Below are 15,797 nucleotides of genomic sequence, written 5' to 3' on the forward strand. Positions count from 1 at the left end.
TGCTTCCTTATCTTATATCTGTCTGTAAACCAAAACCCAATACTTAGAGATAAGTAAAAAAAAACATATCATTTTATTAGTTATCTCTTCTGCAGCCCACAAAGAGTGTAATTTCTTCTGCTGGCTGTGTTTACGTAGCCTGTCAATAGCCGGACTTAGAACCAGAAACTTTCAGTATAGGTGGGGATACCACCGGTTAAATGTTTGGGCAAAAACTGTTTGTAATCCGGCTAACTGCCCAGCAAGGACACCACACTTGAGTAGATGAAGGAGTAAAAAAATATTTAATCACAAAAAGGTACAATACAGTGCTAAAAACAAAAGGGCATACAGAAAAAGGCCATACGGTTAATGCCGAATGGTCTGTAAGGCAGAGAGAGACATACACGTTTCGTGCAGGGCTTCCGCACTTGTTTCCCGCAGAAATGTTTGGGTACACTGTATCTAACGTACTGGTAGTCCGTCTTATTAGGCTATAAATCCTTTCAGTCATACTTTTAGTACTCAGTAATAAGCAAATTGCAGTATTGATGCTACAAAGGGTATTTATGTCAGACTCAACTCCGTCTCTCTGGGATGACATATCAAATCTTTGACCAATCACAGCCATCCTTAGTCCATTCGGACAGCCGCTAATTGCCTAACCCTCAGAAGTAACTGAGGTTGTTGCAGTGTGGATATTTCCATCTAAAGGGGAGGAGAGTCCACAGCTTAATTCATTACTTGTGGGAAATAAGAACCTGGCCACCAGGAGGAGGCAAAGACACCCCAGCCAAAGGCTTAAATACCTCCCCCACTCCCCTCATCCCCCAGTCATTCTTTGCCTTTCATCACAGGAGGATGGCAGAGAAGTGTCGGAAGATTCGGAGTAGTCTCTTATGGAGGGTAGTACTCTTCGGAATGGGACTGGAGTTTTAAGTAGTCCTGTCAGCCTCTCAGTGAGAGCCTGAGTGAAAGTTAGAATCCGGAGATGCAGGGAGAGTCTTTCTGCAAAACCATCCCGACTCATATTAGCAGCTCCATAAGCAATCAGCATTGACAAGTTGCGCTGCCTGCTTTCTACACTCAAGTCCATGTCAGGAGCGATGCTACTAACCTGTCACACTTGAAGGGCCATGTTCCTGTTCCATGGCATAGATTCTGATAAGATCGTTTCATTTTATTATATTCTTAATGATAACGGAGAAGACAGGGTCACAGTGTGACACCTTTATCTTTATAGAATCAAGGGTTAATATTCCTGGAAGGGGGATTATTGAACAGGTGGTTTTTATACATAATATTGTTTATTGTGTTATTGGTGCGTTATGTGCAAGATGAGGCTCTGTCAATGGTGGAACTGACAGGTTCTCTTCCGGGAGTATTTGCGCGGCCGTTTTGGCGTGTTTTCTTCCCTAGTGCAGGGGCGGTCCTGAGAGGCACTCCATGTGATGTGACCGGGTGTGGCCTAGGCAACTTCTGCTTTACTGGCACAAGAGACAAAGCGGTTTCTGTAGTCCGGGTCATAGGAGGTGGTGAGTGCCCCGGCCATTGGAGGTTATAAAGGTGCCCTCTTTTATTATTAAAATCTAATCCGTAATAAAAGCGCAAGCTATGGAGAACTCTGACGCATTAGAGGGTACTCCCTATTTAACAAAGTCTCATACCTGTGTTTATTGTGAGGAGGTTCTGGTAGATCAGCCTGCTCAACTATGTTCCACATGCCTTGATAATGTTGCGACATCTAAAACTAAGAGGATGTCTAGTACTACTGAGCCGTCCACCTCTGAGGGTTCTACGTCCTGTGAGGTGCGTTCCCTGCATCCATCTCCTATTGCACATGCAGTGCCCCAGGGTCCAACCATTACTTCTACTGGAGAGCTTCATTGGCCCGTCAGATTTTGCAGATCAACTGCTAACGGTGGTATCGAAGGTGATCTATGCTTTACCACGTTCTGCTAAATGCAAGCGTAGGACGCATCTTGGCGGTCCGGCCCGGGGGTTCTCTACGCCTATGGAAATATCAGAGGCATTATCTGCTGATGAGGCCCAATCCGACTCTTCGGAGGAGGCCCCTTCTAGGTCTGAATCCATGTCATCTAGGCCTCCGGCTGCAGAGGAGTCTGACTTTAGGTTTAGGATGGAGAAATTGCGCTTTTTGCTGAAGCAAGTTCTTGCAACTCTGGAGGTTCCGGAACCAAAGATTCCGTAGGTACCTTCGATTCCTAAGCTTGATAAAGTATATGAGGACAGGGTGGTACCTCAGATCTTCCCGGGTTCCCGTTAAGATGGCTAATATTATTAAGAATGAATGGGAGTGACTAGGTTCTTCCTTTTCCCCTTCTTCTTCCTTTAAGAAACTGTTCCCCATTCTGGACTCTCAGCTCGAGCTATGGGGGACTGTCCCTAAAGTAGATGGTGCCATCTCTATGCTTGCAAAGCGGACAACTATTCCACTTGAGGATAGTTCGTCATTTAAAGAGCCCATGGATAAAAAGTTGGAAAACATGTTAAGAAAGATGTTCCAGCACACAGGGTTTGTTTTTCAACCGGCAGCGACTGAAGCCGTGGTTACCGGAGCTGCGACATATCGGTGTGAATCTCTGTGTGATATGGTCGAGGGGGAGACTTCCATCGACTAGATACAGGAAAAGATTAAGGTGTTGAAGGTCGCCAATTCTTTCATATGTGACGCCAATATGCAAATTATTTGCCTGAATGCAAAGATATCAGGTTTTTCAGTTCTGTGGCTAAAATCATAGTCTGCGGACATGACCTCTAAGTTGAGATTGTTGTCCCTACCTTTTCAAGGAAAGATTTTGTTCGGTCCAGGATTCGATTTGATCATATCCACGGTTACGGGAGGCAAGGGTGCTTTTCTACCGCAGGATAAGAAGGCTAAGCCTAAGGGTTCTACCTTCCGTCCATTTTGTGTAGACAAGGACCAACTCCAGCAGCCCACTGCGAAAGTGGATCAGTCCAAGGGAACTTCGAAGACAGTTAAGTCTTGGGGTAAGTCCAAGCAGAGCAAGAAGCCCGCTGAGTCAAAATCAGCATGAAGGGGTGGCCCTAGACTGGTCTCTCTTCTCAGAAGCCTGGTTGCAGGACATTCAGGACCCTTGAGTTCTGGAGGTTTTTTCCCAAGGGCACAGGATAGGATTCAGATCTCATCCACCAAGGGGCAGATTCCTCTTGTCAAATCTGTCTGCAAACCAGAAAAGAGAAAAGCATTTCTAGAGTGTGTGAGGGATCTCTCTTCTCTAGGAGTTATTGTACCATTACCCCCAGCAGAGAGGGGTCTAGGGTATTATTCAAACCTTTTCGTGGTCCAAAAGAAGGAGGGCACATTCCGTCCAATTCTAGACCTAAAGTGCTTAAACAAATTTCTGGCTGTTCCATCGTTCAAAATGGAAACGATCAGATCTATTCTGCCCCTAGTGCAAGAGGGACAGTTCATGACGACAATAGACTTGAAGGATGCTTACCTTCATGTACCAATCCACAGGAATCACTTCAGGTTCCTGAGATTTGCGTTTCTGGACCAACACTTCCAGTTTGTGTCCCTTCCTTTTGGTCTGGAGACGGCCCCGAGAGTCTTCACAAAGGTTCTGGGGGCGCTACTTGCAGTGGCCAGATCCAAAGGCTTTGCTGTGGCGCCCTATCTGGATGACATCATAGTCCAGACGCCGTTGTTCAGTCTCGCACAGGATCACTCGAGGGCCCTTCTTCTCCTGCTCTAATCTCACGGTTGGAAGATCAACTCAGGAAAGAGTTCCCTGGTTCCCAGCAACAGGGTGCAGTTCCTGGGCACGATAATAGACTCTATATCCATGAAAATATTTCTCACAGATCAGCGACGCAGGAAGATTGTGTCCTGTCTTGCTTTTCAGTCCTCCTCAAGTCTCTCGGTGGCCCTATGTATGGAGGTGATCGGACTCATGGTTTCCAGCGTAGATATCATTCCATTCACCAGGTTCCATCTCAGACCTCTTCAGTTGAGACAGTGGAACTGCGATTATTCAGATTGGCAATCATTTAGATCTATCACAGCAGATATCCCTGGACGTTTGGATTCGGAACTCCCTCTCTTGGTGGATCCATCCGGAACAACTGTCCCTGGGGACATCCTCCCTGAGACTGTCCTGGGAGATTGTGACAAGATGGGGAGCTGTTTTGGGGTGATCTGGTAGGATGGGGAGCTGTTTGGGGTGCCAGGATGGAACAAGGAAAAAGGACCCGGGAGGAGTCTCTCCTCCCGATAAACATTCTGGAACTTCGAGCAATATACAATGCTCTAAAGGCGTGGCCTCCTCTGGGGTCATTCAGTTTCATCAGATTCTAGACCGACAACATTACCTCTGTGGCTTTCATCAACCATCCGGGGGGTACGAGATGCTCCCTAGCAATAAGGGAGGTGTCTCGGATTTTGGAATGGGCGGAGTCACACAACTGCTCGCTCTCAGCGATCCACATTTCGGGTGTGGACAACTGGGAAGCTGACTTTCTCAGCAGCAGTCCTTTCATCCGGGGAAATGATCTCTACACCCCGAGGTGTTTGCAGAGATTTGTCTCAGATGGGGAATTGGAGATAGATCTCATGGCATCCAGACTCAATTGCAAGCTACCCAGATATGGTTCGAGGTCATGGGATCCCCAGGCAGAGCTGATAGATGCCTTAGCGGTTCCTTGGGGATCTTCCTCGTGTAGTGGCTAGCATCAAGCAGGAGCGAGCTTCGGCCATTCTGATTGCTCCGTTGTGGCTGCGGAGGAAGTGGTTTGCGGATTTGGTGGGATGTCATCCTCTCCTCCTTGGAGGTTACCATGTTGCAAGGATCTACTGGAACAGGGTTCCTTTCAACATCAAAATCTAGATTCTCTGAGGCTGACTGGATGGAAATTGAACGCTTAGTCTTGGCCAAACAAGGTTTTTCTGAGAGGGTGATTGATAATCTAGTTCAGGCCAGGAAGCCGGTCACTCGTCGCATCTATCATAAGGTGTGGAGGACTTACTTGTCTTGGTGTGAGTTGCATGGATATCTTTGGCATAAGGTTAAGATATCCAGGATTCTTTTATTTCTCCAGGATGGTCTGGAGAAGGGGCTTTCCGGCATTATCAGTCTTGTTGCACAAGAGGCTCGCTTTTGTTCAGGCTCTGTCTAGAATCAGGCCAGTCTTCAGACAGTTGGTTCCTCCCTGGAGCTTAAACTTAGTTCTTAAGGTTCTTAAGGTATTGCAGAGGGTTCTGTTTAAACCTATGCACTCTATTAACATTAAGACTCTTTCCTGGAAGGTCCTCTTCCTGTTAGCTTCCTGTTAGCTATTGCATCGGCACACAGAGTTTCTGAGCTGGCGGCCTTGCAATGGGAGCCTCCTTATTTGTTTTTTCATGCCGATAAGGCTGTTCTTCACACTGGATTGGGATTTCTTCCCAAGGTTGTGTCTGATCATAACATCAATCAAAAAATAGCTGTTCCTTCTTTGTGTCCTAACCCTTCTTCTCCAAAGGAGAGGTTGCTTCATAATTTGGATGTTGTTCGTGCCCTGAAGTTTTACCTTCCGGCTACTAAGGATTTCAGACAGTCTACATCTCTGTTTGTGGTGTATTCAGGGAAGCTTAAGGGCCAGAAGGTCTCTGCTACTTCTTTGTCTTTTTGGTTGAGGAGCATGATTCGCTTAGCTTATGAGACAGCAGGACATTAGCCTCCTCAGAGGATCACGGCTCATTCCACTAGAGCTGTGGCTTCTTTTTGGGCCTTCAAGAATGAGACCTCTATGGAGCAGATTTGTAAGGCGGCTACCTGGTCTTCCTTACATACTTTTACAAAGTTTTACAAATTTTAAGTTTTTGCTTCTGCGGCAGCGGTTTTTGGGAGAAAGGTTTTGCAGGCTGTGGTGCCCTCAGATTAGGGTCCGCATTTTTGCTCTCCCATTTTTCATTCAGTGTCCTCTAGAGCTTGGGTATTTGTTTCCCACAAGTAATGAATGAAGCCGTGGACTTTCTTCCCCTTTAGATGGAAAACATACATTATGCTTACCTGATATCACGGCTCCCGTCCGTTGCTCCGTTGGGTGGACCTAAATTGTATTTGTTTTTCTGGCACCATTTATACCCTGATATTTCTCCTACTGTTCCTCCTTGTTCCCTCTGCAGAATGACTGGGGGATGAGGGGAGTGGGGGAGGTATTTAAGCCTTTGGCTAGGGTGTCTTTGCCTCCTCCTGGTGGACAGGTTCTTATTTCCCACAAGTAATGAATGAAGCCGTGGACTCTCCTCCCCACGATCGAAACTAAATTATCAGGTAAGCATAATTTATGTTTTTTAGCATAAGCTGTCAAAATGCCAATTTGTGCATTATTTGTAATTGATGCATTGTGGTTCTCTTACCCAAATAGCATTATACAAATTATTTGTCACAAAACAATTAAGTATACTATAATCATAATTCTTCAATTCAATTGATTAATAAAACTACATTATGATATGTGTTGTATTCTAACATCATACATGTAGTATGTATAATCAACATCACATACTAAGTGATAAATATATGATTTAGTATTGCTTCCTCAATTATGGTAACAATTATGTGATTGTGTGATGAAAATTATATGTGAACATTCTAAGGCTGTCCTTAGGAAGAAAATATAATTAAAATTAATAATACATGATCAAAGAATGGTAGTATTAAAAGGTGGTGACCTGTGACAGTGCCTTAAAAAGCCATAATAAGATACAAAGTGAGCATGTGATGAAAATTAAAAGGACACACATTTTTTATATGTGTACTGTGGAAAATTAAGTGAATGTGAATACTAGTGCAGTTTGTGTTATGCCAGAGGTTGCTGCACATCTTAATTTTCTCAGATTTCCAATCCAAGACAAATATGGCCACTCTTTGTCAGCAGGGGCTCCCCAAACAAGCATTAGGAAGAATTTAACAATGCTCATTCCATACATCAGATTTACATTCCAATATAGATAAAGCAGGCATTAATCCCACCGGCCTGGAAAGCTGTAGACCTTTGACAGATCCTTAGTGGATTCCATTGATCAGACTCCAATACCTCATCATGGCTTGTGACAACATAACATTACTTTGTTGAGGGCTGTTGAAAAGCATCCTAATCTATTTTGCTAATAAATCTAATTTGACGCAATGCAATTGATCTAGCTTTTAAGCATCTTCAGTATCATCTTAAGATTTGATAGTTGAGCAGTGCAGTTTGGAAAAGACTGGACTCTCCTTATCTTATAGTGGATAAAGCTAAGGTAGTACATTAATTGCTGAGGCATCTGAACAGAAGGCCCAGATAAGGAACACACTATAGCCAAATGTATGATACAAATTAAGAAAAAAAGGCTATGCAATAAGTCCCAAAGTCTAAATCATACAACACTAAAATAAATACAAAGTCAACTATGTACCTTGTTGTTATTGGAGACACTGGCACAATGTCAGGCCTGGTGACATTTCTATAATTTGAGTAACACATTGCATGTTCCTCAGCTATTACCTAAGTTTAATGGGTATCTGAGCTACATACTCTATCTCTATCACTCATCCTTTGGCTTTCTGCCTGGACAGTGGTTCTCTGGCCAGTGCCAGGTATCCAGATTTTAAGGGTCTCAAGATATTTGTTTTCACTTATTTTGCCCTGAAAAGAATTCTGTAAATGAAAAAATATCTAAAGTTGAGGCAACCTGAAAGGCCCCTTGCTGTTCCTCAAAGTCATGGTAAAGATATGTATAGTGTGTTGGCCCCAATTTCCTGGTGGATTGTTCTTTGCTTTTTTTAGCATATCAGATGAAGAATATGCCTATCCCATAGAGCCTAAAGGCCCCTTCTGAAAGAGCAGTTGAGGCAGATATCTCTTCTAAAGACCCCTCCAAAGCAGCAGCGAGGAGTTTGCCTAATGATTCAATAGGAAGGTCTATGTTAGCTTCTAAGTACATCTCACTGTGTCTACTTGTTATGTGTGCTTTGTTTTCTAGGGTAAACCAGGATAAATGGAAATTGAATCATACATACTAAAAATTCCAAATCACAGCTCTTTCTTAATTAGCACGCTTCCCTAATATTTTTCAATCAGATTTTGGGTTTCTCTTCATAAAGGGAAACTTTTAATATTTGTTTTAATTGAAGTGTTTAATTACAACAATATACAAGTATTCATAGTTATTACAACAATTGTAGAAACATTTTATAACAAAGTCTCTTTCTTTAATAAATATGTTTGACATTATATTATGTAGCTCTAATTATAATATAATCTTAAAGGGATAGAAAGGTTGAAATTGAAGTGTGTATGGGTGTATTTCATTTTTAAATATAAGCATTTTTGTAATATACTGGACTTCCATTCGAAAAAATGCTTCTATTCAGTTATTGCAGTTTTTCTGCGGCATACGCACATATACCGTGAGGGTCTGTGCACCACACCTTCTCAGAGAGTCAACAGTGGCTTGTAAGACACAAATTAAGTTACAAACACAATTCAAACCACCACCAGCTTGAATACCTATCTTGTATACGTAGTGTATTAGGTACCATTAGTGTGGGATGCAATTCAGGAAGAAAGCTCAGAATAGAAGGATATATAGCATTTATTCTTCCTATCCAGCACAACATTTTTTTTCTCCAGTAATTTCATTCTACCTGAATGTCTTTCATCAAAATTTGGTAGTTTAAAGGGACCCACTAAACCCAATTTTTTTTCTTTAATGATGCATATAGAGCATGCAACTTTCTAATATAATCCTTTTATCGATTTTTCTTTGTTTTCTTGCTATCTTTATTTAAAAAGCAGGAATGTAAAAGCTTAAGAGCCGGCTCATATTTGGTTCAGAACCTGGGTTGTGCTTGCTTATTGGTTAGCTAAATGTAGACACCAATAAGCAAACGCTAGCCAGGGTGCTGAACCTAAAACGGGCTGGCTACTAACCTTTAAATTCCTGCTTTTTAAATAAAAATAGCCAGATAACCATTACAATTTGATAATAGAAGTAAATTAGAAAGTTATGCTCTATCCGAATTATGAAAGAAACAATTTGGGTTTAGAATCCCTTTAAGGAAAGTAGATGTTGTTCAGGAATTACCTAAACCCCAATGTACTTAATTGTTTATATTTTAATTGTAAATTAGCATTCTTATTCAATTTTGTTTAAGACTGAGGGTGCTAGTGAAATACACATTAGTTTGGATTTAGTGGCATTTATTTTATTTTAAAATGGGAGTAGCTGCCTTATGAAAAGGTTGTTGGCATATAATGCAATTTTATATTCTACTAGTCCAATTGGAATGCCCCTACTGTCTGGATTATTTCTAACCCTGAAGGGTCAGAATAAGCAACAGGGTAGACAGTGGGCGTCCCTGCCATGTTCCATTATTTATATAAAAAATAGAGGGAGACAGAATCATTCATTTTAATCCTGGCAGATGGGCTATTATAGAGAGCAAATATTTAGACTATGAAGGCTTCCCAAAAATTAAAGGGACATTGTACACTAGATTTTTCTTTGCATAAATGTTTTGTAGATGATACATTTATATAGCCCATCTGGGAGTGTTTTTGAAGGAATGTATAGTTTTGCTTATTTTTTAATAACATTGTGGTGATTTTCAGACTCCTAACCAATGCCCACAGTATCAGATGTATACGTGTGTTAACAGACTCTTGCTGGCTCCTTTTTATGTTATCTGGCTTTTCATATGTAGGGATGGGGGGGTCTGCTCTTCTTGTTTTCCCAGCCCCTTTCACTGTTTGTCCCAGCCTAACCTCATCAATAGTGCTAAACTGTGAGCTTCTGCATAAGTTTTTAAAAGGTTTTGTGCTGGATTTTTTAGATCAGTCTGCATATTCTTCTTAATAGTAGTGTCTATTACATGCAGTTATATGAAAATTGGTGTACACTGTCCCTTTAAAATTAAGAAAAGCCCAGACAATGATATCAAAGGCTTTTCCTGCATCCATAGATACAATTATTCAGGGGATTGTATGGTTCTTAGCATGATCTATTAAATTTAATATTTTTAAAGTGGTTTTTTGTGCTACGCTATGGAGTGTGAAGCCTACCTGATTGGTATGAACTAGTTGGGGTACAATTCTATTTATCCAAGATTATATTTTTGCATACATTTTTATGTCCATGTTTAAGAGTGATATAGGTCAGATATTTGTTGGGGAGGCTGGGCATTTTCCAGGCGTTGGCAGCACAGATATATGACCTTCTAGATCTTTAATGGTCACTGAGAACTCTGAGATACAGGGGAATTCAGCTCATCATCCTGTTGGGGAGGCTGGGTGTTTTCCAGGCTTTGGCAAAACAGATATACTGTATGACCTTTGAGCATATTGGGAGGAAAGAGGTGTCCTGCCTAAATATTATTAAACAAAGTGTGAAAATGAGAGGCTATAATTGTAAGTCCATCTGGACCAGGGCTTTTTCGCTGAGAGCTCTGATAAGAATACAGGGGAATTCATCTCATCAGCCTGTTGCATCTTAAAGGGATAATAAACCCGAATTTTTTCTTTCATGAATCGGATAGAGCATACAATTTTAAGCAACTTTCTAATTTACTCCTATTATCATTTTTCCTTATCTCTCTTGGTATCTTTATTTGAAAAGCAGGAATGGAAGCTTAGGAGCTGTCCCATTTTAGTTTCAGCACCTGGATAGCACTTTCTGATTGGTGGATAAATGTAGCCCTCAATCAGCAAGCTCTATCCAGGGTGCTGAACCAAAAATGGGCCGGCTCCTAAGCTTTCATTTTTGCTTTTTCAAATAAAGATACCAAGAGAACGAAGAAACAATTGATAATAGGAGTAAATTAGAAAGCTGCTTAAAATGGCATGCTCTATCCAAATCATAAAATAAAAATTTGGGTTTTAGTATCCCTTTAATATCTTTAAATGGTTATGTTCTAATTAATGGTCAAGGTTTCTTTTTATGGCAGAGGTATCTTTGTTGCAGCATTATACATTTATGAATGGTAGTTATAAAATTGCGTTAGTATATTGGCTGTAGTTTTAACAGTGGTTTGCTGAGTTTCTGTACAAGACTTTTGCAGGGGACATCTCTTTTTTGGCAAGTCTACCACTGACTGATAAAATAAAAAAATAAAAAAAACTCTTTTACAGTCCTTTTATGAGTTTCTAAAAATAAGTGGTAGCGGTTGGGAGAAGCAGCTTAACAACATTAATGAGAAGAAGCGGAAAATATCTTAAATGTCTAATCTGTTGTTATAAGAAATGTATTAGTTTCAGCTAACATTGTTGATCTAATACAAATTCACATGTATTTATGTTTAATAAGGACATTCTTACTCAAGTGAGACTTTTCAGACCATAGTGTTGGTAGCAGAATAACTCTGTGCCTGCATCATGCTAGTTTTTCACCATGCTTAACCCTTTAAGGACACAGCTTTCTGTTTGCTCAATTGTTTTATGACGGAAAAATTCTGTCATATGTCCTTAAGAGGTTAATGCACGTGCTACGCTACATTCTCTATGGGACAGCAAGCAGTAGCTTAGATGAGTACTTTGTGCATGACTTCTTCATAAATTGCATAGCAGTTGTCTTCTATTCCTTACATAAGACTTTGTTCTTAAATGTTTACATTATTAAAACTCCCCGGTTCTGCATTCCACACACTATTTACATTGAGTGAGTAGGAAATCTTCCATTGTGCGTTTCATCATCTACTTGAATTTCAGTATATACGGATACCAATGGATGAATTTCACAGTCATTCTCTAAAATCTGCGTTTGCCAAAATTGTATATGAAGTATTTTGGGAGAAATATGAACAACTAGTCATTTTCGTGTGAAAATCTTTTCTTGTTGTTTTTTCATTCACAGTACATTTAAGTCTTTCCTGATATTTTTCATTTTATGCAAACCATGTGATAAACATAGAAACATCTCATTACTCTAAATCAGTTGTAACTTGTGGTAAACCTCAGCGATATGCCACCTGCATCCTTATGAATGCTCCTGTAGAAGCGACATAAGATCAATAGAGAGTAAAGGAACTCGTCCATTCATGGTGTAAATGAGAGGGGAATGATTTGCTGAAAATATTGTGTAGTTTAGTATGTGCTACATTTAGTGATGTAGGGGCTCTGGAGGTTCTATAACCCTTCATCTAACTTGCTGAGGATGTACTAGACAACAGGTTTCAATAATTAACTACCTGGTTTTATTGGTTGTTAAATTCCATAAACTGGAATCAACAATTAAAATATGGTTTTATTGGTTGTTTAATGCCATAAACCTGTTAGGGAATATCCTCATATGACAGTGTTTTGCAATCCCCCTCTCCAGTTTGGTAAGGTGTCTGGTGTCCATGGGGTAGGATAAAAATTGCAGATTTTGGTCTATGAAACAGGAGTTTGTTAAATATAGTGTTCATGCTACGTAGACTCAGCTCTGCTGTATTTCCCAAAAAAGCTATGTGCATGCTGAAATGGGTATAAAAATTGCAAAGTGAACTCTTCACATAACGATGGTATTGGGGCGAGAATTGCACCATTAATTCAGTTTAGGGCTTTTCCTCTACGATTGTAATAATTATATAGCTTGGGTCTGTATGCTTTGGGTGGGTCTAATCTTATGAATTTTAGAGTAAACACTGGAATTATACTGTTGTTTGTTTATTTATCAATTATTTTTGTATATCTGTTTCTAGTTGTTTAAGAAATGTGTGAAGGATAGATGCCTAGGGGATAGATTGTCCATTTCAACAATGCAAGAAAATCTAATGTCACAGTTTTTACATTGTGTAGAAAACTGGTCAGCAGAAAAACGCAACATGTTTAACCACATCTCTTATTTTGTTCTCCTTTTTCCAGAGTCTAATACTTCACCATCTGGGCCGATATAGCTTAGCAGAAAAGATCCTCCGGGATGCAGTGCAGGTGAACTCAACGGCGCATGAGGTGTGGAACAGCCTTGGGGTAGTTCTCCAAGCTCAAGGTCATGATGATGCCGCTACAGAGTGTTTTCTGACAGCACTGGAGCTAGAGGCCAGCAGTCCCATAGTACCTTTTACTATAATTCCGAGGGTCTTGTGAGAGGCAAGAACACTCTATTTCAACACAAGCAGTGCATGTCCAGTAATGGAACAGCAAACCTAATCATGGAGATTCTTCAGGAAACTTATCCAGTGGAAATTCCAATTCACTGTTACAATCATAATGTTTAAATTAATTATAACCAGTAGACTTCACTTTCATTTCTGTTTTCTTGCCAGTCTGGTATTGTTTTAAGCTGCAGACTGTTCTGCCTTGAACTACAAATTTGTTTTGAATGTCAGTCTATGTGTGTTCAAAATGGCTGCCAAAATTGTGGGTCACTCACCTAGTCCATAACATGCCATCCCCACCGGTCCTGAGCAAAGCTACATAAACAGTAGGAATGCACTTTTATAAAGGAGCAACAACTGCAAGTTTGGTTTGGTTTTGAATAGGGTTAGGCATGGATTCCAAAAGCTGTGGAGGATGGTTTGGTATCTTTCTCTGTCAAGGAACTGGCTTTATGTGCTATTTAGATGTAATACATTTCATGAAACATTTTTTTTTCCCATTATAAACTTTATTTTCTAGATTTAACATTACTTTGCTGGTCTGCAATGCTCAGTCAGATTTCATAATACCTATTTGGTCACTTACCGCACAGTAGGCAGCATCCCGTAAAGAGCTTTGTTACTGATTAAATATCTGAATCTATTTGATGTTTCACTGTTTTTCTTCCTGACATACAAACAAATGAAAATAGGTTAGATTAGTAGTATATTCAGTGTTTTAATTTAATGCTTTATTTCATCTAAACTTTGTAATTGACATCATTAACCACTTTAAACTAAAGGCCATGTGATACGATTGCAGAATAAACTAGTCGTTTTAAATGAGACAATATTAAAGTAAACTGTTTTCTAAGATATTTGTTATTGATGACAGTTAAATATTCAGTCTAACTGTATTGCCAAAATATCAAAGTTACAGTTCATGACTAACTTGAAGTGTGCTTCAGTAATGCAGCTGGGTGACATATTCTTCAAGTCCCAAGTCCATAAAAACCTAAATGTTATTGAGGTCAGATTCTATCTTTGTAGTTTGTTTTTCAGTTATGCTAGATTTCCCCTAACATTACAAATATGCCTATTTTTTAAGTTGTAAAATCATCTGAAATCCTACCATTCTAACCAAGTCCATAATTTAAATAGGTCATATGGAGATCCTTTTTCACCAATACCAGTCTTGACTTACAGTGACCACAAGATATTGGAGTGTTATCGAGACATTTAAACACACAACATACACTATGTAGTACAAAACAACTGTGTAACCTCTTGCCAAAAGTGTGACCATGCTGTATTTTTTGTGTCACAGTTGTGATTCAGAAATGTAAGCGGTCATGTCACGTCTTTATTTTTTGTGGCTGTGGATTGAAATATGCTGTAAAACAAAGAGATGAAGAGAAACAAATATTTATATTTTGCAAATAAAATGCCTGTTACAAGACACATTAAGAAAATGTTGTTGTATTTAATTTTTTTTTTCAATGTGAAGTCAGAGTTTATTTATAAATTACAATATGTAAAAATGGGCTCATTTCATTGTTTTCTGACATTCCTCATGTGTTCAATGAATAAATTTAATTTACATATGCCAATGTCAATAAAATAATTTTTAAATGAAAATTATGTCATTTGATTCAGTGTAAGAAGTATGTGTCCAACTGGATTATAGTCTGAATTCAAGGATTTAGAATCTTTAGTCTAGATTAAAGGGACAGTCAAATCAAAATTAAAATTGAATGATTCAGATAGAGCACACAATTTTAAACAACTTTCTAATTCACTTCCATTGTCTTAATGTACACAATATTTTTATATGCACACTTTTCAGGCACCAGCTTCTACTGAGCATGTGCAAGATTCTCAGGATATAGGTATATGCATTTTATGATTGGCTGATGGCTGGCACATGATGCATTAGGAAGGAAAATGTTAAACAATCTCATTTAAAATGATTTATAATGCATTTATTGTTTATGCTATTCTATTGTGTTAAGTGGTCCTTTAGAACAAAAGGAGTCACCATGGAGTGACCATTGGCATTCCTGAGCATTCTAAGGGCCCAATGAATAAAGGATTGCGAGATCCGGCAAGAAATGATCGTTTCAGTGGTGCAGTCTTACAAAGCAAAGCTCCCACCGGGAGAAATGTTATAAAAAAGTGGGCTGACCCTTGCTGTACAGGCGAGTGACGATGTGCCTTCCACAGGAAAGTATAGAGCTTTCTGCCATTCCTAGCACATAACTAGTGATTATGAATCCCAGAAGTTTCCGAGGGAGCGTGTTTTCAAAACATGTCTATACCACTTATAATGTGCGTTTCATGAATGGATTATGTTTTGTAATTATTTTGTTCAAATAACCTATATGCAAAATAAGTTTCATAGCAAATGCAGAATAATTGTTTATTTTGCCAGTGAAATAGTGGCGATACAGTTATGTGTGAAAATGTTCACTTAAGCTAGCGTGTATTGTTTATCATGCCTGCAAAGTATTTTACTGGTTACTCCCATAGAATGCCCATATATATTCGCTATATGCGATCACCATTGTTAATACAGCTGTGCTGTATAAACGTATTATACTGCCTCTCCAATCTATTATGAATGCTTCAGCAAGACTCATCTACCTATGTCACCCATCAGGTGTCCCCCACTCTGCCAGCCCCTACACTGACTTTCCATACAATTCAAAATATTAACCATAACCTATAAAGCACTCAATAGCCTCACTTTTAACT

At 39.7% G+C, this 15,797-nt stretch overlaps 1 protein-coding gene across 2 annotated transcripts in view; it reads left to right on the forward strand.

The window, feature by feature from the left end:
- The window catches only part of TTC7B (tetratricopeptide repeat domain 7B), an 840,626-nt gene extending 825,945 nt beyond the window's left edge, over positions 1-14,681 (forward strand). For both annotated transcript variants that reach the window (XM_053697563.1, XM_053697564.1), the window contains one exon: positions 12,832-14,681. In XM_053697563.1, the coding sequence (XP_053553538.1) occupies positions 12,832-13,053 (222 nt within the window). In that variant the 3' untranslated portion in view covers positions 13,054-14,681. The remainder of the gene's footprint in view (positions 1-12,831) is intronic.
- Positions 14,682-15,797: the final 1,116 nt, after the last annotated feature.

This window comes from Bombina bombina, chromosome 1 (assembly GCF_027579735.1).
Source record: "Bombina bombina isolate aBomBom1 chromosome 1, aBomBom1.pri, whole genome shotgun sequence".
Lineage (NCBI taxonomy): Eukaryota > Metazoa > Chordata > Amphibia > Anura > Bombinatoridae > Bombina > Bombina bombina.